Source organism: Ailuropoda melanoleuca, chromosome 11 (assembly GCF_002007445.2).
Source record: "Ailuropoda melanoleuca isolate Jingjing chromosome 11, ASM200744v2, whole genome shotgun sequence".
In the NCBI taxonomy this organism is placed as follows: domain Eukaryota; kingdom Metazoa; phylum Chordata; class Mammalia; order Carnivora; family Ursidae; genus Ailuropoda; species Ailuropoda melanoleuca.
This window is the reverse complement of record NC_048228.1, coordinates 108,372,310-108,400,232: the sequence shown is the minus strand read 5'-3', so window position 1 is coordinate 108,400,232 and position 27,923 is coordinate 108,372,310. Positions and strand designations below refer to the sequence as shown.

Genomic DNA, 27,923 nt, shown 5'->3' with positions numbered 1-27,923 from the left:
AGGGAGGGAGTCTTGACTTCTGGTGACATTGACAGAGGGCAGTTGTAATGAATCGGTGAATGTGGTGTTTTGACGTGGTCACAGATTCCACTGCCTGTGGATCTGTATTTTTAGAATAGTTCTCCAAAACCTTGATTCCAGTCTCTAATTTGTCGTGTACACAATCTAAGGACGGTGGAACTGGAAGGCCGGAAGGCATGGGAAATGTCCAGTTTGACCCCTGCCTCCGTGAACCCGTGTGAACCGCTGCACCGTGCCTGCCAGGTGGCCGAGCACAGGTGTGCGGCACATGCAGAAGCAGCGCTGGGCTCCCGTCGGTGCCGGCAGTAAATATGAAAATGAGCAGAGCCGGCGAGAAGCCCGCCCTCTAGGAGGGACAGTTTCACTGGGCAGAGGGGGAGGAGGCAGACCACAGAAGAAACTTAGTGACGCGTGTGAAACACCAGATGGCGGCAGGTCACGTAGGGTGGACCAAGGAGAAAAGAGGTGGGAGTGTCCGGGCAGGGCTGTGTTGCTCAGTTTGCGTAAACTTGACCTGGATGAGAGCTTTCTAGGTGGAGAAAACAGAGGTGCACACCCTGAGGTGTGGGAGCCTGCCCAGTGGGATCAGAGAACTTTGAGAGGCCGTGTGGGTGGAGCAAAGTGGCCATGGGGAGCAGGGAGGGCAGCCAGGGTCTGGGGGGCGTGGAGGGTCTCTCGGGCCGGTGTGGAGGACTTTGGGGAGCCTGTAGAGAGTTTGGTACAAAGGAGTGGCATGGTGTGATTTGAGAGCTGAGGATAGCCTCGGTGGGAGTAAGGGCTGAGCAGGGCGCCTGCTGGTGGCATGGGGATTGCGTGCACCAGGCGGGGAATGAAGTGGCCCTCAGTAGCCACCTGCCAGGTACGGTGTGGAAACAGAACTGGTAGGCTTGGCTCTTGGCTTCACGTGGGTGGAAGGAGGGAAGCTCGCGGATAATGGGTCTCCCATCTATCGAGTTAGGATGAGGAGGAGAGATCCTGGTCTGGGCATGTGCAGCTGGCATACCTGGGAGGCGCTCCGGGGAGGCTGAGGTCGGCATTTGGATGTACGAGTCTGCGGCTGTCGAGGTGGAGCTGAGCAGGAGGTGAACGTCAGGATGGGAAGAAGTCACCCTGGGACCCTGTGTAGCTGGGAAGGAGGAGAAGGCCGAGCTCTGAGCTTAGAGGCCAGAGAGGTGACCACAGGCCCGTGGAAGAGGTGGGGAAGGAAGAGCAGGTGGGGTGGCACTGTTGAAGCCAAGAAAGGAAGGCATTTTGTGGAGGAGAGAGGGGTCGTCTTGCGGCTGCTCACAGGCTGATCAAATGAGCTGGGAGCTGACCCTGCATTTGGCAGCCCGGTGGTCACTGAGGAGCAGTTTGGGTGGGTGGAGGGTGTAAAACCTGGCTCACTTGTGTTGGTGAGAGAGGCACAGGAAGGAAACTGACTCTGAGAAGGAGTAGATGTAGGGTGGCAGCCAGAGGTGGAAAGAGGGGTCATGGCCTGTGCCTACACTGAGGGCGACCACAGGGGGGATTGCCCCCCAGGGCTGGGGCTGGCCCTGGCGTGGGCCTGGTGTAGTCCTCCTGAAGGCCCCGAAGAGGCGGAGCTGGCGGGGCAGGTGCAGGCCTCGGCGGGAAGCTCTCCGGATGGTTCCTCACCGTTAAGGGAGACTCGGTGCAGGTGGGGTTCACGTGAGCACCCGAAAGCAGTGCGTCTCTGCAGACAGGTTCGCTGGCTCTGGCCGCACTCTTGGTGGTGAGCAGTGCCCCTCAGGAGGGCAGTGCTCGAACACATTGTGGTAGACACTTAGCTTGGAATTTTCTGCATCCATTAAAAACGTTAGATTTAAAAACCTGTTGCCTTGGGAGTTCTCCATTTCATTTTTAAGGGAAAAAAAGTAGAGACGTTTATAACATGATTTTTCAAAACATCTTAAACAAAAACCTCTCTACGTGTGTGTGGATATAGGACAATAGGAACATGGAGAAAGTTAGAAATACAGTGGACCCTTGAACAACACGGGTTCAAACTACGCAGGTCCAGTTACACACAGATGTTTTTCCGTAAATACAGGACAGTCCTGTACATGTATTTCCTCTTCCTTATGATTTTCTTAGTAACGTTTTGCTTTCTTTAGCTTACGGTGTTGTAGGAATGCTGTATGTGATACGTGCACAAAATATGTGGCCATCACCTCTTTTTGTTATTGGTGAGGCTTCTGGTCATCATTAGGCTATTAGTAGTTAGTTTTGGGGAGTCAGAAGTTATACATGAATGTTCAGCTCTGTGGGGATGGGTGCCTTTGACCCCCATGTTGTTCAAAGGCCAATTGTACACCAATCTATTAACGTTTGTTGTAATTGGCTGAGTAGGCTGGGGGTGCAGGTAAAGCGAGGAGAGGGAAGGAGTGCGTGTGATACCCCGTTTAGGTAAATGATGTGTGTGTAAAGAGACGCGCGAAGGACAGGTCCCAGAGTGTGGGTGGAGATCAGCTCAGAGTGACGTGATTGCAGCTTGTTTTCACACTTTTAAATATTTGAAACTTTTACAGAAAATGTGCATTGTTTATATAATAAAAATCTAAATGAATAGATTGCCCTTGTGGGAAAACTGTAGCTGTTACAGTGTTCTGAAAGCTCTTTGCCTGGCTCGTGTGAAAGATGCTTTTAAAGTCAGGGGGTAATGCTTGGGTGGTCAAGGTTATCTGACCTAGAGGTACCTCACTTGAGGTAGAAATGTTACCATTTTTGTTGCCTTACGGGAAAACATTTGTGATGTTTAATTGCAACAGATGCACATTGATTCTCACGAAGCCCTTGGAGTGTTGAATACTTTGTTTGAAATTCTGGCCCCTTCCTCCCTCCGTCCTGTGGACATGCTTTTACGGAGTATGTTTGTCACTCCGGACACAATGGTGAGTGTCCCGCCTCATGATGGCCCCTTCGGTTCAGGACCGTAGCGACTTGTCAGTTACCTGGGGACTCTGTCAGGGGCATAGAGGGTCTGGGAGTTTGCATTTTAAACAGGTTTCCAGATGATACTGGTGCGGCTTGTCTGGGACCACACTTTGGAACCAATGATAATTTATTGGCTTTATTGATAGATTGGTAAAATGGGATAATTTTTGTTCATGAAACTGGCAATCAGGAAAAATGTAATTCTCTTTTTACTTTCATTATCACCTATTTTCTCTCTTTTAGGCATCTGTGAGCACTGTTCAACTGTGGATCTCAGGAATTCTAGCCATTTTGAGGGTTCTGATTTCCCAGTCAACTGAAGATATTGTTCTTTCTCGTATTCAGGAGCTCTCCTTCTCCCCATATTTAATCTCCTGTCCAATAATTAATAGGTTAAGAGATGGGGACAGTACTTCAACACCGGAAGAACACAATGAAGGGAGACAAATCAAGAGTTTGCCAGAGGAAACATTTTCAAGGTATGCTCTGTAACTAAGCTTTTAACCATCCCATGGCCTTCAGGAAGTCCTGGCATTTTGTGATAGTAAGTCTGCAGTAACTCCTGGTCTTGCCTCAGCGCTGCAGGTGGGGTGAAGGAGTCTGCGTGGGTGTGCTTTCTGTACCCGATGTGTCTCATCTGTGGCCCTGGGTTCATGGCTCTCTTATAGCTCTGTCACGTCCCATCTCATGTTCTGGGTAAAGACCACACAGTGGCTCACCATGGCAGTGGGGGCTGAGGGCAGCCTGACCTAGGTGCTAGCAGTAAGGATGTGTGTTGTGTTGCCTGCAAAGAATTTAAAAATCTAAGAAAACCCACTAAAAGTCTCGTTTTTATTTTCGTGTGTACTGGCCATTCTAAACACAGTCAGTAATAAAATCCTTCTTCCTGCCAGGGTGACTGTTCCCACTGTGGCCCTTGGTGTACTTGTGGTATCAAATCATGTCTACCCTCACAGATTATTTGGAAACTCCTTAAGGGCAGTGATCAAAAGTCAGGCCCAATAAATGCTTATTGCCTAGACAAGTGTGTGTCCACCTTTGCTGGATTCAGGGCACTCAGTAAGATAGAGCTGGTGAGATGTCCCATGAGTGTGGTTTGTGCGGATGTGCTCCTTCCAGACAAGCCCACGTAACATCCGTTTAGCCTCCCCTTCCTTGGGCATTGGTGGAGGTGCCTGTGTGTTTGTGGACATAAATCCAGTAGACCTGCCCGACACCCTTTTGTTTATAGGTTCGACCAGGTAGCTTGTGGCTCCCTCTTTAAGCAGGTGGCTAAAACGGATGATACAGTAAATTCCTATAGTGGATTGTTGTCTTGTATTTCTGTGATGCTTTATGGTTTACAAAGCTTTAAAGAGACGCTACATGTCATTTTATCCTTCTAACGGTCTTGAAGGTGATATGTTTACTGCCATCTCGTAAGTGAGAAAGGTGATACGCAGAGAGGGAGAGTGATTTAATTCAAAGGGGTGGTATTAAATGTTGCACTTTGTTTACTTGACTTACGTTTTTACTGCACCTCTGTCTACCGTATGCGTTTTTACGGTACATTTCATGTGAGTGCTCTGTACAGTCGCCCAACTGACCATCAGACTTCTCCTTTTCTTTGAAGGTTTCTACTACAACTAGTTGGCATTCTTTTGGAGGATATTGTTACAAAACAGCTAAAAGTGGAAATGAGCGAGCAGCAGCATACTTTCTATTGTCAAGAGCTGGGCACGCTGCTAATGTGCCTGATCCACATCTTCAAGTCTGGTAGGTGCCTCCGACTAATCTTCATGGAGCATCTGTGTATCCCATGTCCTGTTCTGTACACTCTCAGAGGTGGGAGCTTTGCTGCCCAGGGCAAGCTCTGCTGTGCTTAATGTGCATTTGAAAATGTTTTGTCGGGGCGCCTGGGTGGCCCAGTGGGTTCGGCATCTGCCTTCAGCTCAGGTCATGGTCCCAGGGTCCTGGGATCGAGTCCCGCATCGGGCTCCTTGCTCAGCGGGGAGCCTCCCCTGCCCCCGGTCGTGCCCTCTCCCTCTCCCTCTCTCTCAAATAAATAAATAAATAAATAAAATCTTTAAAAAAAAAATGTCATGCAGTTTTTTAAAAAATGAAAATGTTTTATCGGTGAAAAAAAATAACCTGACGGCTTCCTCTCCTCTCTTAAAGATTTGGAAGCCCAAGATATTTTTGTGCCTTTATGTATGATTGTGAATTAAAAAGGGCAGTAAATCCAAGAGAGAAGTCACAAGAAGGCAGCCTTGCAGCATGCATAGGAAGCAACCAGTCCATATTAGGTTAGTTAGTGCTTTCTAAGAGGAATGAGTATTTTCAAGAAGAATGCCTTGGCTTAGATTAAATGGGTGAGAAGCTGGAAGACTTTAGTTACGGGGTATGGCTATATCTTTCTTCTTTCAGCAGAAAAAGTGAGAGGCAATTCTAATCTCTAGGAAAAATAAACAGCAGGGAAGTCACGGTCCAAATATGAAGCAAACCAAAGCATGGTGTGATTTTCAACAATTAATTTGATTGATTAATTTAACTTATTAACTTATTAAATTAACTTAAAAAGCATCTTTAAGTGGCTCAGGAGTCATGACTGAGGATGTATAGAAAGAAATGTTATTCTTCTTTCTATGTTTCTTGGCTTTTTTGGAAACTATATTCACATAATCGTAATATAAATGCTGTTTGATTTTTCAATTTTAAAGTCAATGTGTGAATAAAACATTGAAGACTTATTTACTTAATTTTTGGTTTCAGAACAGAATGAAAATGTTTTTATTTCCAAGAAAAATAAAAGGGAAACTAACCAACTTAATTTGGGAGTGGAAGGTAGAGAAAGAGGCGGAGGGGCGGAAGGATCACTAATCTCATCTTGCATCGTTGGGGTTATACAGTCATATCTAAAGTTGGCACAACAGGAAATAGAGGCTGGAGAGGTAACCAGATAGAGCTAAAACTGTAACTTAACTTGATAGGTAGCGTGGGTGAGGTACATCTCGTCTCTAATAGGGTAGAGTCTGTAACCGTCCCGCAGCATGACCCGGCAAATCCAGCAGCTTCATTTGCAGGGGCAGGACTCCGTCCTGTGCTGGAGCAAGAGAGGGAATTACTGGTTAGAGTTCCTGAAAGTACAGAGGTCACTCTTCTCTTACCTCAGGCGATTTCTTTATGTTTCCATGTTTCAGCTCTGATTTCTGTGTTGGCTCTGTTCTCCGGTGGGCTTCTTCCCCATAGCAGGAAGGACCTCTGGCTGCCTGTGGCCTCCGCCCCCGTGTGAGTCCTGTGAGTGTGCGTGAGGCCCCGGGCGCTCTGGCCCACCTGGGCCAGGTGAGAGATTGGACAGCATTCACTGACAGGGAGCGAGGGTTACTTCCTCACAGTAAGGCAAGAGGAGCAGACAGAATAATAAACGGTCTGCTACAAGTGATAGAAGGATGTCGAGTCGAATTTTGGAAGTAACTGTCAGAACTAGAAACAAGACAACAGTTGCCTGAAGAGGGATGGGGCAGTGCATTTGTCAAATCGGAAGCTTCCCTCTGTGATTGGATTTTTAAGTTGTGTACATACTACTTTAATGCAAATTAAAATACGCACACTCACCAAGTACGTACCTCAGAGCAGGAGATGGTTCTCATTCTCAGCCTTTCATCACTTGGCAAAGATGCACCGAGTCAGCCCGCCCCAGGCTGCGCTCCGGAGCCGTGGGGTCAGGAAGGCTGATGTGGCTTTTGCCTTCGTGGGGCCTGCAGTTCAGCGGGGAGGACGAGTCACAGGCAGAGGATCGTGAGTCTGGACGTTTTCTGTGAAGGGAGCAAGTAGTGCAGCGAGAGGCAGAACGGGGCTGAGGAGGGAGGACAGGGTCCCTGAGAGACGATGTTAAGCCAAGGCCCGAAGGCGAGACGTTGCTGTGCTCCGCCAGACGGCTGCCGAGAGAGCATACGGGCGAGGGTCAGAGGGCGACCGCGGAGGCGGGTAGGGGCGAGGGCCGCAGGAAAGGAGGCGTCTTCATGGCTTCTTCATTTAATTGCTGTTGCCCTTGGACAGGGGCATGGCCAAAATTTAATTATCAAGTGGACTCGAGAGTTTCAAGCCCTCTTTATGACTAACATTGAAAGAATTTTTGTTTTGAAGAACTTTTGATTTATGCTTCACTGATGCACTGTAATAAGCTTGAAGTTGAGAAAATAATTAAGCTATGTAATGGGTCATTTGTAGTATGTTGGTCATTCTGATACTTGGCCATTGATTGGTTTGGATCTGATACCAGAGGGACACCCATTCATCTCTAAGGGCTGCTTGCTTTCCTCTTTGGACAAGAGTGACCTGTCCTGTGTCCTCTTGCACGTCACGTGGAGTTCTTTGGCATTCCAGCTGTACACTGACTCGCCCTCACTTCTTCCTGGTCCTTGTCTCAAAGCTCAGGGGAAGTATCGTGTAATCTACGGCAGTGCTGTCCACGAGCGCTTCCTGCATCGTGGGAACATTCTGTGTCTGCAGTGGTTCACTTGCCTCCAGCCACATGTGGCTTTTGGGCACTTGGAATGTGGCTAGTGTGGATTAAGGAGCTACTTTTTAATTTAATTTTAATTGATTTAAACTTGCATGGCCGCACGTGGCCAGTGGCTGCTGTATCAGACAGGACAGGGCGTGAGGGGCAGTGCATTCTACCCAAGAGCTCGGGCCTTGGTGCTGGGCACGTGGGCTTTGCTGCAGTGTCTTTGCATGCTGTTCATTTGGTTCAGTATTTGCAATTTAGGTGTCTGTGTGTTTCTAAGTATCTATCTTCATGTTGTTTATTTTGACTGCATTTCTTCTAAAGATACCAGGGGGCAGAATTACTGTGCTTGATTTTGAGACAAGAGTTTAAGTAAATCATATATAAATGTATACATTTATGTAAGTAAGGTTGCATTTAGCATATGAAGTTGGTGATTTTTATTTATGCTTTGCTTAAACAAAGGCAGTGAATTCCAGCCCTCCACTGAAAATTGAGACCTTCGAAAATGGTTCTTCCTGCAGCAATAAGATTGACCTTGATTCAGATCCCCTGCCGGGAATCACAGTGCTCACTGAGGGCTGTGGTACCCCTCAGTGCTTAGAACAGCTCTACGAAGTAGTCCCCCGTTTTACTGAAGAGAGAGTTTAGGCTCCAGAAGGTCCTGTGGTAAAACCGAGATCGAAAACCCAACCGTTTTCTTGCCCTTTGTTCTTTCCCGTACCCTGTGCTGCTCTCTGGGTTGCTGATGGTACGTGCAGTGGCTCACATTTGCAGAGCACTTCTTGCAGCCCCAGAGAGCAACTGTCAAGTAAACCGAAGAGCAGAGTTAACGAGAGTCACTGTGTTGTACCTGATAGCTCAGAACTTATACCATACCTGGAAATTTGTGCTTTTGACCCCTTCACCCCAGCCCAGCCCTCCCCTCATTCCCTGCCTCTGGCAGCCACCAGTCTGTCCCCTGCATCTGAGGTGGGGTTTTTAGACTCCCCCAGTGAGTGAGATCACGCAGTATTTGCCTTGTTTTGTCTGACTTGGTTCATGTAGCATAATGCCCTCAGGGTCTGTCCATGTTGTCACAAATGGCAGGATTTCCTTCTTTTCTATGGCTGCATAATACTCCACCCGCTCATCTGTTGACGGACACGTATGTTGTCTCCATGGTTTGGCTGTTGTGTACACAGGGACGCAGATACCTCTGAGATAGCGATTTTGTTTCCTTCAGATAATGCTCAGTAGTGCAACTGCTGGATCACGTGGCAGGTCCGTGTTTAGCTTAGTGAGGAACCCCCACACTGTGCCCCCCCGTGGCTGCACCAGCCTGCACGCCCCGCAGCAGTGCACGAGGGCTCGGCGGGTGCGTGGCGCTGCGTCATTGTGGGCTGTGTGGCCGCTGCCATGGCGAGCGGTGCTGAGCACCTTCTCACGTGCCTTTGGCCATCCATGTGTCTTTTTTGGAAAAATGTCTGTGTAGGTCTTTTGCTCACTTATTAGTTGGATTCTGTTTTTTTGCCTTTGAGTGAAATGAGTTCCTTATATATTATGTATATTAGCTCCTTGTCAGATGTATAGTTTGCAGATATTTTCTTTAGTTCTGTGGGCTGTCGTTTCATCTTGCTGGTTGCTTCCTTTGCTGTGCAGAAGCTTTCACCGGATGGAGTCCCTCCCTGTTTGCTCTTTACTCTGTGTCTGGTGCTTTACGCGGCACATCCAGAAACCTGTTGCCAGTGCCCGTGTCAGAGAGCTTTCCCTCTGCCTTCTTCCCAGCGTTCGTGCTTTCAGTTTTTATATTTAAGTCTAACTGATTTCGAGTTAATTATTGTTAGTGAAGGGAGGGGTCCAGTTTTATTCTTTCATCTGTGACTATCCAGTGTTCCTAACACCATTTATTGAAGAGAGGTCTTTTCTCCATTGAGTATTCTTGGTCCTGGTTTCTATGCTTGATCTCTGTGCTCTCTCTCCCGCTGTCTCTCTCTCTGACTCTCCCCTCTGCCTTTCTCCCTCTCCCTGTCTCTGTCCGCTCCTCTCAGTCGGATTGTCCCCTTTGTGACCTGCCCTGGTGATTGCTGCAGAGACAACTCGTCATTGTCTACAGAGTCTGGGTCACCCCACTAACTTGGCTGCCTTGGCCTCTCGTGCATTCTCCTTCTAGCGTGTGACTTGGTGTCTTGCCAGCACCTCACACTTAGGATAAGAATTGAGCGCATCACCTGGAATAGCTGCGTGACTCTGGCTTCCTCTTGCCCACGTGCTCCACACTATCTTGGGAGGTGTTCAAACCCCAGCGTCGCCTGGGACTCCTCCCCGCCCCCGTGAGCTGTCTGACTTTTCTCTGCTTGTGGCCCCTCCAGGGGCCATGTGACCTTTCCTAGCAGCCCCCTGGCAGCAGCCCCGGTTGCTGGTCCTTTGCTCTGCCCACTGCTGTCCTCAGTCCTTCACTCAGGTTTTACTCTTTGATCCTCTTGCAGCCCTGTGAGCAGCTACTGCTCTTAATTCCATTTTGCAAATGAGAAAACTGAGACCCCAGGTAATGTACAGCTAGGGCTAAGTAAATGTTAGAGCCACAGCTCTGACCATGGTTTCCTGTCGCGTTGAGTAAAGCCCCACGCCTGTGGTCTGTCATTCCCTGGCTCTGTGGCCTGGCTCCCCCCATTCTCCACGGCAGCACCTGCCTCTTCCCTCGGCTCCATTGGCCCCACAGAGAACCCACACGATAATGAAGGGCACAGAGAAGGACCGGGCCCCGACTGGTTGGGCCAAGGGTGGGTGATGCCATCCACACAGCACCCAGAGAAGACCCTGGGATTGGGTCTTCTGGGAACGGGTCTTCTGGGAACGGCAGAGACAAGACAAGCACCAGACATCTTCTCATTGGAATTGTTTTTCTGAGTCTGTGTGCCCTGCTCGCTGGGCATCCCAGGAGGCCAGCCTGGTGGTGTGTGCCATGACTGTCTTGCTTTTGTTAGCTCTCTTTCTCCACCTCAGGTCAGAAGCGTAACCAGTCACAAAGTAGTGGGGAATAGGTCTGTAGTCTGTTTTTACCTATCTTAGGACCCCTTTGCCTTTGGGATGTGTTGAAACCTAATCAGAAATCAGATTTTGACTCTCCAGCCGTGGTGCCAGGAGCGTGAAGTTGCAGAGGGCAGGGAGCCCTCGGCCTGCTCCCGTCCGTGTCCTGTCTTCCCTGCTGTGCTCTGCAGCTTGTGCCTGTCTTTGGGTCCTTGCCGTGAGAGCCAGCTCACGTGAAGCCGCAGCCGATGACGAGAGAGGCGTGTTGAGCTGACTTTGTATTGATCCAAAGGGATAGAAAGAAATCATGAATTCCTGGTGGGGATTTGTCTGGGCCTTGAGGAGGATGCCATGGACAGGCTGTGAGCAGTGCGTCACTGGGTGTGCCCCTGGCGCACCCAAGCTGAGCGTGGCTGGCTGGCTGCGTGGTGGCCCCACCCCGGGACGTCTCATGCTGGGCGCAGAGAGTACCTGGCGCTCTGCTCTCAGATGGTAGCTTGCAGACCGTGAGCTGGGGTCTGGCATGGAGCACTGACTGCCTTCTTCCTCTGGCCACTTGTTGTAGTTCTTCGAAAGCCAAGGAAATGTCTGTTCTGGCAGAAGTAGGGTGTGGTGAGGGTCCTGCTACTCCCACTAGAGCGAATGTGGCCCGGCCCTGTGGAGGCCTCGCTGTCCCAGGGGCAGTAACCCTTGGCACCGAGTGCAGCCTCCTGCTCTTCCTGGAGCTGAGTCCCTTGTCACACGAGGGCGTGGCTCTTGGCGCGGCATTCCTGGGCAGCTTGCTAACGGCAGTGGGGAGCAGGCTCAGGAGAGCAAGAATGTTAACATCCTTGGCTGCTCCATTAAATAAGCAGCCTATCTGGTTTTTGCTTCGAAAGCCCAATTTTCTAAGTGTCAAATGCTTTGAATATGTAAGTATAGGAAAGAGCTGAGTGTGTATCTTCTTTCTGGAAGATCTTCCTGTAGCAACAAAGCGTTGGGCCACCGCAAGCAGCAGAGACATCTCCCTCTCAGTTCCACTTTTGGTTTGTTTCTAGGAATGTTCCGGAGAATCACAGCAGCTGCCTCTAGACTCTTCACGGTGGACAACGCCGACGGCAGTTTCTACGGCCTGGAGAGGCTGAATGCACGGGTGCGAGCCATGGTGCCCACGCACCCGGCCCTCGTGCTGCTCTGGTGCCAGATCCTGCTGCTCGTCAGCCACACTGACTACCGCTGGTGGGCAGAGGTGCAGCAGACCCCCAGGTACGCCCGGGGCGGCCCCGGAGGCCAGCCCGCCCTCGTGTGCTGGGACTCGGGGCAGCGCGAGCTTTGGCTCCGTTCCCGTGAGGCTTTGCACGATTGTGCTGTAGGTCAGCCTTCCTCCTGTGGACGCTCCACTGCAGGGAAAATGTGGTTAGTCTAAAGGCATTCAGAGTAGCCGCTGCTTTCCAAGTGTGGCTTCTTTGACAAGTTCTTTGACACGGTTCCTCTTGTGGGTCATTCTTGTCATGCTGTGTCCCTCCTGCTAGGCTCTCGTCCTTAAATTGCTCCCAGAGCCAGACATGTTGCAATGTCTTAACTTCGTTACAAGTTAAATGTGGTTCTGGTTATTCTTAGTTAATGAAGTAATTACTGAGTAACATTTCAAAACTGCTTGGAAATACCCTATTTTTTGTTATTCACAAAGACTTATTAAGTATCTGATTGGGGGTGACCCCCTTTTTGCAAAATGTTTTCAGGGTTAAGCCTTGATTTCTGGGCACTGTCCTGCTTAGCCATTAGCACACATAATGGGAATAGAAGCTTTGCCGCCTATCCGCCGAGCTGAGTGCTCAGTGCAGAGTTTCTGGAAGTCTCGAGAGCCCGTGGCAAGGAGAGAAAGCAAGGGCTGCAGGGCAAAGGTCAGCTCCTCTCTGCTCAGTATGGAAAGGCTGAACTGTGTGAGGCCTGGGGTCCTAATTGGGCCCCTCCATTGCTTTCAGCTGGAAAACCCAGCGTTAGTAGGCATCTTTCAATGTTTCTTCTGCTCTATACACTGTGGGATATGCAAAGAAAGATCATACGTGTTTTCTGCCTGTGCGTGCTTACAGTTTAGTAGGGGAGACAGACCAGTGAAAACATTGGGAATGCTTCGAGAACATTACCTATTATAAGAGTCAGGAACAGAGAATGAATGTCTGCTTCAGTGTACATACGAGTCAGCCGGTGAGCTTATTAAAATTGGGTTCTGGTCCAGCAGATCACTGGTGGGGCCTGGGACTCTGCTTTTCTGCCAGGCAACCGGGTGGTGCTGATGCTCTGGTCCAGGGAACACACTCCAGGCCAGGCCCAGGCCCTGAGTCCTTGAGGAGTGTGCCTCAGAGCCACCAGGGACCAGGCTTCCAGGGACCAGAACTGCAGCCCAGCGCACCACCAGACCTGGCAGCTGGGTACCTTAGGAATTAGGATCGTGGGCTCTCGTGTTCTCATAGTCTCCGCGAGAAACTCCCATGGGCACCCAAGGTTGAGTTGTGCTGGGCAAGTCTTGCCGGGTGGGGCTTGAGTTGGCTGCTAATGGTAGCAGGTGTGTGTAGATGGACAGAAAAAGAGAACCTGTCCATCACCCCAGTGGGTGTGTGAGCCAGTGAGTACCCTCCCGTCTTTTCTCCCCTCTACCTTTCCCCCCTCCTCCTCTTCCTCCTCCTTGTCCTCCTTTTGGGACCTAGAGTGGGTTCAAGAGGAACTGGCAGGGTGGACCCCAGTCTGATAATTAGGAGGGGCCTTCCACAGATCTGAGGGTTAGAACATCCAGAAAGAACACTATTGGGATAATGGGAGGAATTTGAATGAGTTCTAGGGGACCTGCTGTTTTGTGGTGATAAGAAGTTCTCAGCAGACCCCTGCTGAAGTACTTAGGGGCGAGGTGTCTTCACCCACGAGTACTCTCAGGTGGTACAGCCCAGAAGGTGTGTGTGTGTGTGTGTGTGTGTGTGTGTGTGTGTGTAGAGTATGTGCGTACGTGTGAGTGCACGTGTGTGGAGTGCACATGTGCGTGCATGCGTGTAGAATGTATGTGTGCATGTATGAACATATGTGTGCGGGGTGTACCTCTGTGTGCGCACAAAGGTGGCACATATTAGTGGTTGAATCTAGGTAAAGAGGGAGGGTGTGGGTGTGACTGTTCACTGAATTAATCTTTCAGCTTTTCTATTGGCTTGAAAGTTTCCAAAGTAAAAGTTTAGGAAAAAAGATCACTGAAGTAGGGACATTTTGGACCACACAGCTCTGGACAAGTTCCTAGGAGGAGGTTTGCTCTAGAGGTGAAGAGACGTGGGAAGTGGGGTGCTGAGTTCCTCACCCTCGCTTGATGTCACAGAGCTGTTGCTTCTTGTCCTTGTAGTGGATGCATTTCGCTGATAACTAATAAAGGTAATTGCATTTTCATGTGCTTATTGGCCGTTTGTGAATCTCCTGTTGTGAAGAATGTATTCAGATATTCGCCGGCTTTTTGAAATTTGGCTGTTGTCTTGTTACTGAGTTGTAAATTCTTTATATATTGTGGATCTAAGTAAATGTTTTCTCTCAATCTGTGGTTTGCCATTTTATTTTTTTAATGGTTTCTTTTGAAGAGCAGAATTCTTAAATTTTTATGAAATCAAGTGTGTCAGTTTTTGTTTCATTCTCTTTCTGTTCCATCCAAGAAATATTTGCCTACTCTGGGATCACGAAGATTTTCCTCTGTGGTTTCTTCTGGAACTTGCATAGCTTTAGTGTTTACCATTCTGAGTTAATTTTTGTGTATGACAAAACATGAGGGTGAAGAGTCATCACCCTACCCCACCTCCTGAAGGGCGATTCTTTCAGCATTTTATGTGAAAAAGACCGTGTTTCTCTCTCAAGTTCCCTTGGCACTTTTCTCAGAGCGCAGTGGAGCACAGACGTGTGGACCTGTTCGCAGACTCTGCTCACGTCCCTCAGTTGGCGCCTCCACCGTCAGGGCAGCGCCGACACCGCTCCGTCACCGCTCCGTCCCCTCAGCTGCCGTGCTGGATCCCCCACTCTTCTTTACTTCCGAAATAGTTTTGACTCCTGTACGTTCTTGCATTTCCGCATTTATGTGTTAGAATCAAGTTGTGAATGTCGACAAACGAGCCCGCTGGCCTCTTGACTGAACTTGCGGCTGCTCTGGGATGTAGGGAGCACTGGCATCCAGCGTCCAGTCTTTCAGTCTTCGAGCATGGTCTCTCTCCAGGTAGTTCGGTCTCTAATTTGCCACAACAGCATCTCATAGTGTGTCGTGAGCAAGCATTACTCGTATTTTATACATTTCATGTTTTGGAATGCTGTTTTAAATGGTACTTGGAAGAGTGTTTTGTTTCCCAGGGTGTGCTGCTGGTTTGTAGAAGTGCAGTTGGTCTCGCACTGACCTCGTGCCCTGAGACCCGGCCCAGCTCATGCAGCAGCCCCAGGAGGCTTTTCGTGGGCTCTGGAGGCTTTTCTGTGAACATACGCTTATCATCTCCGGTCAAGACTTTTCTCTTCTTCCTTCCTCGCATGTATTCCTCTTGTTTCTCCTTTCTGCCTCGGGACACTGACCAGACCCTCCATACAGGGCTGGCCTCCATTTTTCTTTATTTGTAGATTCAGTAGGTAGACATAGCTCCGTACGACGGTTACAGAAGAGCCCTCCCCAGCTTGCACAGGCAGGCTCTCGGGCGAGCGGAGAAGCCGTACTCTGGCTGCATGGCCCCAGGAAGCACCCGCGGCTGCCACAGCAGGGTCTGCTCTTGTCTTCCTCTTGTTTGGGGGGCTCTGTCTTCACAGGCTTTTGATTTGGTTCTAGTCTGTCTGGCCTTCTGGTGGCCTGTTACAGTCTGGCACGTGCCATGGCACTGGGTGTGCACTGGCCACCCATCAGTTCTCAGGCCTGGATTTGGGGCGTTCGTTCACCATCAGTATCTAGCCGCATCTGTCCCAAGGTCTTCAGGGCTTGCCTACTACAAGCTGGGATTCAGTTTGGATTGACATGGGTTGACATTCAAATCTTACTGCTGGGATTTGAATTTCAAGCTGAAATCTTACCGCTGCGATTTGAATTCCAACTCTGCTCCTTCTCCTGCAGAGGGTCCCCTATAGCTTAACATCGTGAGACACAAACACCGCGGTTGGCAGGAGGTTTGGGAGGAGGGTGCGTTTCTGTTGGTTGGTTGTTCATTGACCTGTGACTTACACTACAGGGAAACACATTCTTTTGTACCAGATGTTGTCAGGTGAACACCCTGCCACAGTCACAATACAGCATGGTACCATGACTTCAGAAGGTTCCCTGCGTCCTCTTTGGTTACCCGCCGCCCCCTGCCCCCCAGCCACTGGTCCGCGCTCCATCGCTGTGTCCAGCCTGCTGCACAGTGCCGTACGGATGGACTCCAACGGCCTGTAGCCTTTTGAGTTTGGCTTCGTCACTTAGCACAGCACATCTAAAGCTCATTCGTGGCGTTGCACCGATCAGTGGTTTGTTCTTCTGACTGGCAAGTAGTATCCATTGTACGGGTAACAGCAGGCGCGTCTGCTCACCAGGTGAGGAAAGGGAAATTGCAGTTTGAACATTTTTTTAATATGCAGACTATTTTATACCAATCCTGTTGTAAATCCAAAGCTGGGACATTTCAGAATATTCTTGTCCTCATATGACCTCTGTCCCCGTGAAGCCTTAGCAGAGATGCACAGGCTCTTTGTTGCAGAGGGAAGGGTATTGTCCTCAGTCAGACTCTTCTGTCAGGGGCCGTTCGCATGTGTGGCCACACCTGTGTCTGAGGTCCTGTGGCTGCATCAAGGGTTCGCAAGGGTGTGATCCCATCGACTGAGAAGGGAAGTAACCTTCACAAGTGGGGGATGAGTTTTGCAGAAGTTCTTTCAGAGAGGGTTGGTGCGGTGGCACGTACCCTGTGGGCAGGTGAGGGTGGCAGCCCTTCACCAGTAATCGTGTAGGGAAATCCGACTGCGTAAGGGCTTTCTCCCGGCGGTGGGCAGCGTTCTTGCAAACCCACACTGGGAATCCCAAAAGCGGTTGCTGTGTTTTCCGGTGCCTGAGTGCCGATCGAAGGTGTGGCTTCATGGCAGGTCTGCCTTAAGTTGAACCTTTGACTGTTAGATCTCTGTGTTCTTTTGACGCCCATACATGCTTTGCCACGGCTCAGAAGTAGGTCGCTAGGAGTGTGCGGCAGGGTTTAAGCCCCCCATCTGCTCCAGCACTGGAACTTCTAGTCATCTTCTGCTTTGAAGATAAGCTCTCTCTCGTCCCGGAAACATTGTCAGTGCATCTGTTGCTCCTTCCAGGAGACGCAGTCTGTCCAGTACGAAGTCACTCAGCCCCCAGATGCCTGGAGAGGAGGAGGGTCCCGATGCAGCCTGCAAGCTTGGGATGTGCAATAGAGAAATAGTGCGAAGGGGAGCTCTCATTCTCTTCTGCGATTACGTCGTAAGTCTGGAAACATAGGTCCTGGTGGGCCGGGGGCCTGGAGAGCATCAGTGTGGGTGATGCTTCTGCAAACCGACCTCCTGCTGCCCTGCCGCCGTCGGCACAGGGCTGCAGTGAGCTCTGGCAGGTCCTGCTCGGCAGGTCACGCACGTGGAGTTTTGTCTGCAGAGGGTTCACTCAGCTGTCGCCTCTTTGGTGAGCGTGACTTGGAGTGGGTTCTGATTTCAGCGCTGTTTACCATCTGTGCAGAGCGTGTTGGTGTCCATTGTCGCATTTTAAAATATATTCTTGTTGGAATGTCATCCGTTTAAAAAAAAAAAAGTTTTGTAGAGTTTTTGACCATAAAACTAGCATCACATATTTAACATAGAAAATTGACAAAAACCAATAAACAGGAGAAAATACAGTCTCCTTGTAATTGCATCACTCAGAAAACCTGTTGCGGCATTTTGGTTGGGATTTGGTGCTTTTTGTCTACCGGTAACCGGACGTGAGTTTTCTTTGGCACAAACATGGCACCATATTCATACTGTTTTCACACAGCAAAGCATGTGATGTTCTCAATTGGAAAAGGAAGGGGACTCCTTCAAGCAACTGGTTGTTATCAAACAGATTTTTTGTTGCTGTTTGTTGATACTCATTTTTTGATTTACATTCTTTATGTTGAAATAGTTTTTCTATCTTCTACTTCTGAGAAATGATTTCGTGTAATTGTATAATGCTGTCTTCCACAGAAACGTAAGAAAAATATTAATTGTATAAATTAGTATTATCAAATCATTCCACATGGAAAATACTAATCATTAACCAGATGTCAAAGAATTGATTTCCTCTTACAATTTCTGCCTAGAGGGATTATGAGTTCAGATGAAAAGGCAACACGCATATACAAAGATGGATATTTACTTCCTTATAAGTCTTAAATTTCTCCCTTAATGTCCATTTGATTAGTGGAATCTATTGATATTTTGGATTCAGGAATTCTGTCAAAACTGTGGCTGACAGGGAAGCCATTTTCTCCACTGACCTGTCACAGGACGGGAGAAAGAGAACTGGGGAGCACTCTTGGTGGGCCAGACCAGAGCCTGGACAGTGCAGGGTGTGTCCTGCTCTCCATCACGGTGTGGGTCCAGTCACCTGAGGGCAGGGCGGTGCTGCCCCTACTCTTTGGCTGCCCTGGGGTCACTGGTCCTTGGCAGGCGCCCTGGGCCTTGCTCCACTCCTCCTCTGGCCCTTGGCCAGCGTCCCTGGAGCTGCCCTGGAGCATCTCATTTCCCTGACGGGCGGGATCTGACCTCCAGCAGGTTTGGCCACAGTGTAGGGTGGAAGGTGATGGATTCTGTGAAGTGAGTTCCGACCCTGATGATTATTGGTGGTCAAACACTAGATAGTTTCAGTGAAGATTATAATTTGGAATTTGTTTTCTCGTTCCTAATTCTGGCCTTTTCTGTGGCATCCATGTCTGTTCTGTCCTTGTTTACTTGAGAATGAGTATGTCGCTCCTTGTCCTCAGTGTCAGAACCTACACGATTCAGAGCACCTGACATGGCTCATCGTGAATCATATCCAGGACCTGATCAGTCTGTCCCACGAGCCGCCCGTGCAGGATTTTATTAGCGCTGTTCATCGGAACTCCGCCGCCAGCGGCCTCTTCATCCAGGCAATTCAGTCTCGTTGTGAAAATCTTTCAGCCGTAAGTCTCCCTGGTGCCAGCTGTGGCCAGTCAGGGTGTTTTTCCGCCTTAAAAATGTACTACAGGAATTTTTAAACTGCTGACTTCCAGTTGGCAAAACGTGTGCTCTCGTTGCTTTCCTTCCGCGCCCCCCACCAGCCCACCGCCCTGAAGAAGACGCTGCAGTGCTTGGAAGGGATCCACCTGAGCCAGTCGGGCGCCGTGTTAACACTGTATGTGGACAAGCTCTTGTGTACTCCGTTCCGTGTGCTGGCTCGCATGGTCGACACTCTAGCCTGTCGCCGGGTGGAAATGCTTCTGGCTGCAAATTTACAGGTACTAGGAACACACTGACGCTGCGTTTTGTTGAGAACTTAGCAGGGCAGCGAAGAGGCGCCTGGCTTGTTCCTTCACAGGCGCAGTCTGCATACACCACTGCGAGAAACTCGTGCGAGATGCATAGGTTGTTCATTCCTTGTGTGTCTGATATGAGTGCTTCTTGTACTGTCTTCTCTGCCTTTGCTGCAATAAACTGTACACATCACTCTTTCCCTTTTAAACGAGTGCAAGGCTATTTTAATTCATTACATGTTACACACTTGCTGATGTGTTATTGTCTACTTCAGAGCAGCACGGCCCAGTTGCCAGTGGAGGAACTCAGCAGAATCCAGGAGTACCTTCAGAGCAGCGGGCTGGCTCAGAGGTAATGCTACATCCAGGCGTTCCTTGCTTTTGGATATAAAGACTTGGATTTGTAAGGGAACCAACTCAGGACGGGAGATCGATGTGCTTTGTAGACGAGTTCACTGCGGAAAGGCCCTAATAGAAAGCGTTCCTACATTAAACAAAATGGGCTCTCACTTTATAAAAAGTGAGCTGAACGGACAGCACCACCTCTTCTGTAGTCACGAGACGTGCCTGCACCCCGTTGGCTGGTTGGGGGCCTGTACGTGTCCAGATTGCCCTACCACCCACCTGTGACAAAGGGGAGTCGGAGTTAGCAGCTTGAGCTCAGCCAATCAGAGCACGTAAGCCAGCTACTCAGTAAGAGTGGGCAAAGCTGAAAGACGTTACCCGGGTCTTGGCATGCAAAAATCTGCATCTTGTTAAGATGTGATCTCTCTCTAGTATATGTCTCCTCATTCTGCTGCATAGTCTCTTAGAAGCCTTTGTCAGAAATCATGACGTCTATTATCTGTGTCCGCAACTAAACTAAGTACATTTTACCTTTAAATTTCACCTTCTCCCCTGCACGTGGGGGAAGACGTGCGTGTGCACTTGGTGTGTGCGTGCGAGTGCGAGCGAGAGAGCAGAGTAGAACCGTGCGCTGTGGCTCGTCGCCGGTGCCCACATTGGGAAGGCGCCTAACCCAGTGGGCGGCGCATGGTTTCCGTGATTTTTCAGTTTGCTGGGCCCAGTTATGTTGTGATTTGCATCATGAAGTTGTTGCTCTCATAGCAGATGGTAGAAGGTCAAACTATTATTTTTTGACTCTAGACTTAGTATTCAGAGCAGATGAAGATTATAAATACCTTGTGCCAGATGAGGTGCTTACTCTGTGAAGTGAACATAAATTGGTGTAAATTGTATCATGTTGGGAGAATCAATAGGAGATTTTGTACACTTGGATCTTAGAATAGATGATCTATTTTGCATTTGTAAAGAATGCTTTTATTAGCTGTTAAACCATGTATTGCCTGTTACAATGTTCAAGTATAAATGAAATGTCTGCAGAACATTTGTGGGGCGTGAACCACAGTTATTAAAAATAAGCTCGAGCCTGAATTTCCATCACACCTTGTCTGGGTGGTGTTGAGGCAGCTCTGAGAGAAAGTGTCAAACATGTTGCATCCCACTTTAAGAAGCCACTGTCACTTCTTAACTATCAGACTGTGCTCTAACCCCACGTGTGGTCGGATTCCAGACACCAGAGGCTCTATTCCCTGCTGGACAGGCTTCGTCTCGCCACCGCACCGGGCTCACGTGGCCCTTCTCCTCCGGTCACGTCCCACCCGCTGGACGGCGATGGGCCCCTGGCACTGGAGACCGTGATTCCAGACAAAGTACGTGTCCAGCACGTGTGCATATGGCGTGTGGGGCCCACTCCATGCGCAAACTGCTCCTGTATGTCAAATCCAGAGTGTGGTGGGGCGGCTCAGGCAGCAGGACATCCTGGCACCTGATGCAGCCCCCAGGGGCTCCCAGCCTGCCGTTCCTCGCCAGCAGTGGGCAGGACAGGACGCCTGAGGCCTAGCCCAGGTCATGAGCAGAAAGTGTGGGGTGAGAAAGGAAATGCTGACTTGGGACACTTGTGACGTCGGGGAGAGGGGAGAGTCAGGAGAGCAGTGGCCATAGCCTGTATAGGTGGTCGTGCTCGCCCACTTGGCCTGTCTCCCTCTCCTTATACCCGCTGACCACCTGTGTTGATTGCACTATCCTAAGGACCCTGGTACATGGTCATGACCCTTACAACTCACACCTCAGAGCTGGGGACCATTTGGGGCCTTGGCAGATCCTTGATACTCTGCTTTCGTGGAGGGAGGTCAGTGTAGACATGAACTTGGATTTTTGAAAACCCATAGTGTGGGCACAGAATGGCAGAGCTCAGGCCTCTGCTGCACCGGCCTTGGACAGAGACGAGCGCTGCAGACACCCCAGTAGGAGATGTTGGGAGCAGTCCCAGGCGAGGGGTGGACAGGGGGCGAGGACACAGAGAGGAGGGCCTGCTGCCCTCATACTTGAGCTGAGTCAGGAGGACACTTGGGTGTTCACCAGGGGAGGGGAGAAGCAGAGGCCGTCCGGGTGTAAACATCGAAGACACAGCCTCTGTAGCAGTTCCTTTGGGAAAGGCCTGTGGTTTGGTGAGCAGCCGCACGGCCAGCTAGAAGCGAGCTCGAATCCAGTTTCACGGAAGCTGCATTCAAAGTCCCGGGGAGGCCACTTGTCCTTCGGTCTAGGGCCATAGGATGTGAGGGGCAGTGGGCAAAGAAACAACACACGTTCAGTGGAGTTGAAGCCCCCAAAAAGCCATGCCCAATATCATTGGGTTATCCACCTTTTTCTTCTTCCCAGGACTGGTATCTACGTCTAGTCAAATCCCAGTGCTGGACTAGGTCAGATTCTGCGCTGCTGGAAGGGGCAGAGCTGGTGAATCGGATTCCTCCCAGTGACATGAGTACATTCATGATGAACTCGGTACGGCAGAGAGTAGTGTGATGCCGGCAGGTTGCCTGATTTGTTTTATCATCATGTGACCAATTTAGGACATGGGCCACTCACTTTTCCGCCTTGATGGCAGAGTCTCTGATCTTGACAGGATGGGGCATGGGAGACTGTAGTCTAGATGAGGCAGGACGTGGGGAAACTAGTCCCGATGGGACAGGATGTTATTTCAGCTACATTAGAATCCAAAAGGAGGTAAATTGTGTCTAATTCAACATTCCATGCATTTGAAAGAAAAGCGGTTCTCTTAGATGGCGGTCTGTTCTCACTGCGTGTCCTCACGGTCATGAGGAAAGGTACTAAAATGCTATCATGGTAGATGATTTAACCAACCCTCATGGTATTCCAGAAATTGATCTTTAGTAAAACCCCTCCCCCTTGTTTTATGTGGTGAGGTCCTCCTGCCCCCACTGCTTATCGTGAGGTCCCTGTACCCCTACTTGATACCGTGAGGTCTGCTCCCTGTTATATATAGTGTATGTAACAGTCCCCATGACCTATAGTGAGGGCTTCTCCGCCCCCGTCCCCACCCTTGATGTCGTGCAGGCATGCATGTTGGGAGGCCCTTGCAAAGCATTATATCCCTGCCCTTGGCTCCTGGGCAGGTCCTGTGGGGACAGAAGCCCCTGGTCGTACCAGCCACAGCCTTAGCAGTTTCCTTCCCAGACCTCCTGGGATGAGCAGCTGACTAACACTTCAGGTGTTTTAGTGCTGCCTTGATACGTACCAAGTGGGAATACGAGCAGCAGGGGTCTGGGGTTGGAGGGGGCGGGCAGCTGAGGATGGGCCAGGCATGGATGAAGGGACATACATGACAGTATTTCCCAAGTACTGATTCTTCATCAGTTTGACGGTAGGAGCTGCATTGAAAAAACAGAATTGGCTCAAAATCAGTTTGCTGAAATCATTTGAAGCTTCATTCAGTGAAAGCTGATTTGCTGAATGATAAATTTGCTTAATAGTCTATTTATTGAATTTTCAAATTAAGTAATTGGACTTTATTTTAATAGTTTTAAAGGTTCTGGCTCTAGCAGAAAGGTTCAGTTTTGGTTACTGATGATGACATATGCTTTTCTGAATGTTACCTAAATTAAGATGAATATTTTACCTGAAAATTGGCCCAAAAAATCCTTAAATGGTTTTTAAAAGTTGGCAGAACCCAGTACAAACTGATAGACTGTCATAGGGATGCTGCTTTTCACCCACAGTCGTGGCTACTTTGCTTATTGCAGCTGCCTTTGAACATAACTTATCTGTCTCAAACTTCATGAATGTTTGGTGTTTCACTGGATTTCTTGGGTGCCATGTGAGCTTCGCTTTACACTTTTATCAATTAAAGTTACATATGTTCAGTTTTTTGTTTCAAACAAATCCGAAGGCATAAAAGAATTTAAAATCTTTCTTTAATACTGAAGTACCCCAAGGAGACCAGAAATACGCTTCACAGACCATACGGTATTTATTCTGGGAAGTAGAATATTCTTTCAAATAAATTGTTATGGTTTGCTCATCTGTGCTTTCTCAGAAATGTCTGCGTTATCCTTCCTTCTGTTGTGTTTTTCTTGCCTGGTTGAAAGTGTGTAATTGTTGTTGAACCTTTAACATCCTGATCCAGGAATTCAACTTAAGCCTGTTGGCCCCATGCCTGGGCCTGGGCATGCGTGAAATCTCTGGAGGCCAGAGGAGTCCCCTTTTTGAAGCAGCTCGCCTGGCGACTCTGGACCGTGTGACCGGCCTGGTCCAGCAGCTCCCTGCAGCCCACCACGTTTTCCAGCCGTTCCTGCCTGTGGAACCTACCGCCTACTGGAGCAAGCTGAATGACCTGTTTGGTAGTTAAAATGAAAACTTCTTTTATTTTTAAAAAATGCTGCAGAGCCAGTGTCGTGCTTTGCGCTGAGTAAAGATACAATAAATCTGTTGATGTAATAAACTGGAAGCATGTGCAGAGGTGACCGAGAGATGGCGCTGGGGACGCTAGCTCTGGATGTCTTGGCCGTTCCTCAGCCGCGCCCTGGAGGAACACTGGGGTAGACCTCAGAGGAGGGCACGTCCCGAGTCACGCGCACAGTTGAGTGTGTGTGCAAATGTGCTTCTGAGCCGAAGGTGCCTTTAGATTCTCAGAGAATGGCCTGCCTGCCTTTCACAGGTCACGAACCCCTGCTAGAGTCCCATTCACCCACAGTCTTGTGTTTCAGGGGATGCCGTGTTGTATCGGTCCTTGACCACTCTGGCCCGGGCCCTGGCCCAGTACCTGCTGGTGTTCTCCAAACTGCCCAGTCATTTGCACCTCCCTCCTGAGAAGGAGAGGGACACTGTGAAGTTTGTGGTCATGACCCTCGAGGTAAGAGGCAGCTCGGGAAGTCAGTGTTTCTGTGCCAAGGGACCGTCACTGGAGAGATAGGAAACCCAGGAGCTGTGTAGTCAGGAATCCTCCTCTCCTCACTGGGACGATAACGACAGGTGGTCAAGCACACAACCGTCCCCTACTTTCCTGAGCGCATTCATACCCCTGACCACGCGGGTTCCTCACAGGTGCCTTGTGATGCTGGCCACACAGCACTTCCTGTCCCTACTTCCAGCTGGCTCTGGGGAGCCAGGCCTGGGACCTGGGCTCCCACCCACGGCGTCTCCCCCGTGTGTGTCTGGGGTGAGGACATGGGTCTTGGGGGGTCTGGACGGGAGGAGGCAGGGCGGGGAGATGCGAGGATGACTGGAGAGATGAGCAGAACCTTTCGGGGATCTCCCAAACAGTGGAGGGAGTCCTGTGCTTATGTGTGCGTCTCTTTCCTTGGCTCTTAGATGCCTTTAATTTCAGGACAGAAATCCGTTAAATACGTTTCTCTAAGGAAAAGGAAGCACTGTGAATGTAGTATGGATCCCGATTTCACATAATTAAAATAGTCTGGGGAAATTATTATGTTTTAATAAATAGAGTAAAAACCTGGGTGTTTCAGCCATGGGAAATTAAACACTCTGTGTTAACACTTATAGTCACTCCCAAAATGTGTACACACTGTGGGTGCATCGCCTTTCCATACAACTTCTGGCAAGTTGTCTAGCCTGCACCCTTGCAGCCAGAGAGCCCTGAGCAGGGCACGGCTGACTCAGCGTCGGCTCTGCCTGCCGCCTCCCAGCAGGGAGAGAGTTAGGTGTCAGGAGGGCACGTGACGAACAGGCCCCTGCCTGGAGCCGGGCCAAGTCAGATGGCTGCTGACGCCTGTCCTGGAGGTTCCGGGTGCGCAAGCTGACAGGCAAACAGACTGTTCCCGGACGGAGTGACCTCCGCGGCAGCAGTCCCGTGCCTGCTGTGTGCAGGGCGAAGTGCTTCCCCACATGCTCTTATTCGGGTCTTCCTGCAGTTCTGCGAGATGGGCTCTGTTATTCCTATTTCACAGTTGAGGAAAGCAGGGCTTAGAGGGGTTTGGTGGCTTGTCCGGGTTTCACCCACTAAGAAGCAGCCCATTGGTATTTGAACCCATGCGTGGCCGTCTCCAGGCCCCATGCTCTCAGATTCAGCCTCTGACTCTGACTGATGCGGAGCCTGCCCGCACCCTAGGAGCCCCAAGGAGGAGCCTGGCCTAGACGCCGTGTGGCCAGGGAATGATCTCTCAAGGAGCCCACGGAGCTGCAGGAAGGAGGAGCAGTGATATCAGGGTGGCCATTCTGGCAGAGAAGCGAGCCTGGGCACTTTAGGGAGTGGGTGTTCAGGCTTGAATGTAAGGGAGTGGGCCACAGGGTCCCGGCCCTCTGGAAGCATAGTTGGGACCTGCCAGCCTCTCACGCTTTGAACGGTTCCCGGAGAGCTGGGGGTAGTTTGCTTCCCCCGTGGCCCAGAGACAGGACGGAGGCAGGCCTGAGCCTTGTGTAACGCCGACCCTCCCCTTCAGGCCCTGGCATGGCATCTGATCCATGAGCAGATCCCGCTGAGTCTGGACCTTCAGGCGGGCCTGGACTGCTGTTGCCTGGCCCTGCAGCTGCCCAGCCTCTGGAGCGTACTGTCCTCCCCGGAGATGGTGACCCACGCCTGCTCTCTCATTCACTGTGTCCGCTTCGTCCTGGAAGCCGGTGAGTCCGTGAGCACAGCACATTTCTCTCCTCTGTCACTGGGACCAGCAGTCAGCTCTGCAGAGTGAGTCACAGACGTTTATTTTATGCTACCTGTTTACCAGGTGCCGAGCCAGGAATTGGGGGTGACTTGGTGGGTAAAATGTGGGCCTTGTGCTCATCTCCAGTGTCTTGGATTCTGCACTAGAATTGGATTTGAATTTGCTTTTGGGGTCATTTTGTTTAGATTTTGGAGTTCCAGCTTTCATAAAAAATACTCCTAATTTTATGTCCCTTTGATCCCTGGTCCTACTTGACTGTTTCAGGCTTTTAGTCCCGAATGCCATAAGATTTAATAAGATTACATTAAAAAGATTGTTTTCTGTTTTAGTCAAAATGCTTGTTTCTATAATGCATTGTAATGTTAATATATTATAAAATAAAATGACTTATTCTTTTCAAGGGACAGTGCCCTTAACAAGGGTCATTAGCCAAAATTTCTCAAAATTTGGACATTATAGTTTACGTGTTAGAGGGTGTTTTGAAGCTTCATTGTTTAAATTGTTTTCATCTGTGCATTTGTAGTCAGCTTGAAAACGAAGATCTAGGGAGTAATTTTTCAAAGCCAGACTACTTGGGGATTGCAGTGATGCTTTTAGCCGTAATGAATCATGAGCTGTCTGATAAAAACCTTCAGGGCAAGAGGTGGCAAACAGCAGGCAGTGGACAGATGTGGAAATCTCAGCACAGAAGTCAAGTCCCGTGCATTTCGGACTAGCCCAGAGACTGATGCCTAAGTCTGGTACTGTCTATAACTGATTCTGGGAAATCTACAGCTCATCTGACTTAGTCCATCACCATGAAATGTTTTAAATGTGAAAATTTGAATAAAAAGGAATAGTAGAAGTGTTTGGAAATTCTGTTTGTTCTGTTGTGATTTTTAGTTGTGGTGCAGCCTGGGGACCAGCTTCTTAGTCCAGAAAGAAGGAGGAACACTCCAAAGGCTTCCAGAGAGGATGAAGTGGATTCAAACACACAAAGTAAGTCTCAAATCCGTTCTTTCTTACCTGGTTTTTCTGAGGGCTTGAAATTCATTCATAAAAGAGATTTTTAAAAGGGTCAGCGTGGACACTTGAAAGCCTACTTCATTTAGCTACGTTCTGTTGCTCATCTCCAGATTTGAGGGCAGTTTGCGTACGTCACCTCGCATGTGCCCTCTCCCCTGCGAGTGCGCTGCTCTATTCACCTGGCTTTCTTTGGCCCAGCAAACTTGGCTGGGGCATCACACTCCCAGGGGAGCCTTCCCAACGCCCTCTTGTCACAGCTGCTCCTTCATCCTAGTGCTTCCTGCTCTGGGCCTCACCTAGATTCAGCGCCCTGAGCTCCAGGGGGCAGGGGCTGCGCTCCCTCTCTGTGTGCTCGCTCTCGTACGTACTCGCCCACGCATGTTCACCGAGTGATGAACGACTACCTGGAAATACTGAGGGACTTGGAGTTAATGTATGTACCCACACGGATGTTTGATGACCTGAGTGTCTGTCTCAGCCATCTGTTTTGCTGGATTTTTAAATGAAAGTTATTGCTCTTCCTGCAGAAAAAACATCCACATGCCATCCACCTTAACCCTCTTCTGGACTTAGACATGCACCATCGCTGTGCTTGTTCTCTCCTGACTTAGGTCTTCCGCTGGCAGTGGGGCGAGGCAGGTCGGGAAGAGAGCTCTTGTCTGAGTGACTGCTTGTCCCTGGGGGCCTCCAGGTGTCTTCACCCAGAGGGTACGGCTGGAGTGTCAGCCTGCAGCCCGTCCCCAGACAGGAAGCACAGGCCCACCTAGCGGTTCTTGGCTGCCTTTTTTATGGAACGCTCTTCCTTGAAATCCTGGAGTCCTAGCCATACTCTGATGGCTTAGGAAACGTGCCTTTTTTCAGAGCAAGTGGATACATGGTTTGTCCTTTTGCCGACAGTCGTGCCAGCCAGGTGAGAATGGCGTTTTCCTGTCAGTCATAGTCAGCACAATCACCTGTTTAAGGTTCTGTGATTGTATAACCATCCAGAAGCAGTGTATTGCACGACACAGCCAAGCTCCTCTCCAG

General features: G+C 49.7%; 1 protein-coding gene across 1 annotated transcript in view; it reads left to right on the top strand.

The window, feature by feature from the left end:
• The window catches only part of HTT (huntingtin), a 134,323-nt gene that overhangs the window by 83,780 nt on the left and 22,620 nt on the right, over nucleotides 1-27,923 (top strand). Inside the window, exons 38-51 of the mRNA XM_034672191.1 lie at nucleotides 2,790-2,912; nucleotides 3,199-3,434; nucleotides 4,568-4,710; nucleotides 11,491-11,698; nucleotides 16,751-16,892; nucleotides 18,406-18,585; nucleotides 18,724-18,900; nucleotides 19,191-19,267; nucleotides 20,489-20,627; nucleotides 21,637-21,759; nucleotides 23,402-23,615; nucleotides 23,982-24,127; nucleotides 25,674-25,851; nucleotides 26,775-26,870. Of these exons, the coding sequence (XP_034528082.1) occupies nucleotides 2,790-2,912; nucleotides 3,199-3,434; nucleotides 4,568-4,710; nucleotides 11,491-11,698; nucleotides 16,751-16,892; nucleotides 18,406-18,585; nucleotides 18,724-18,900; nucleotides 19,191-19,267; nucleotides 20,489-20,627; nucleotides 21,637-21,759; nucleotides 23,402-23,615; nucleotides 23,982-24,127; nucleotides 25,674-25,851; nucleotides 26,775-26,870 (2,182 nt within the window). The remainder of the gene's footprint in view (nucleotides 1-2,789; nucleotides 2,913-3,198; nucleotides 3,435-4,567; nucleotides 4,711-11,490; nucleotides 11,699-16,750; nucleotides 16,893-18,405; nucleotides 18,586-18,723; nucleotides 18,901-19,190; nucleotides 19,268-20,488; nucleotides 20,628-21,636; nucleotides 21,760-23,401; nucleotides 23,616-23,981; nucleotides 24,128-25,673; nucleotides 25,852-26,774; nucleotides 26,871-27,923) is intronic.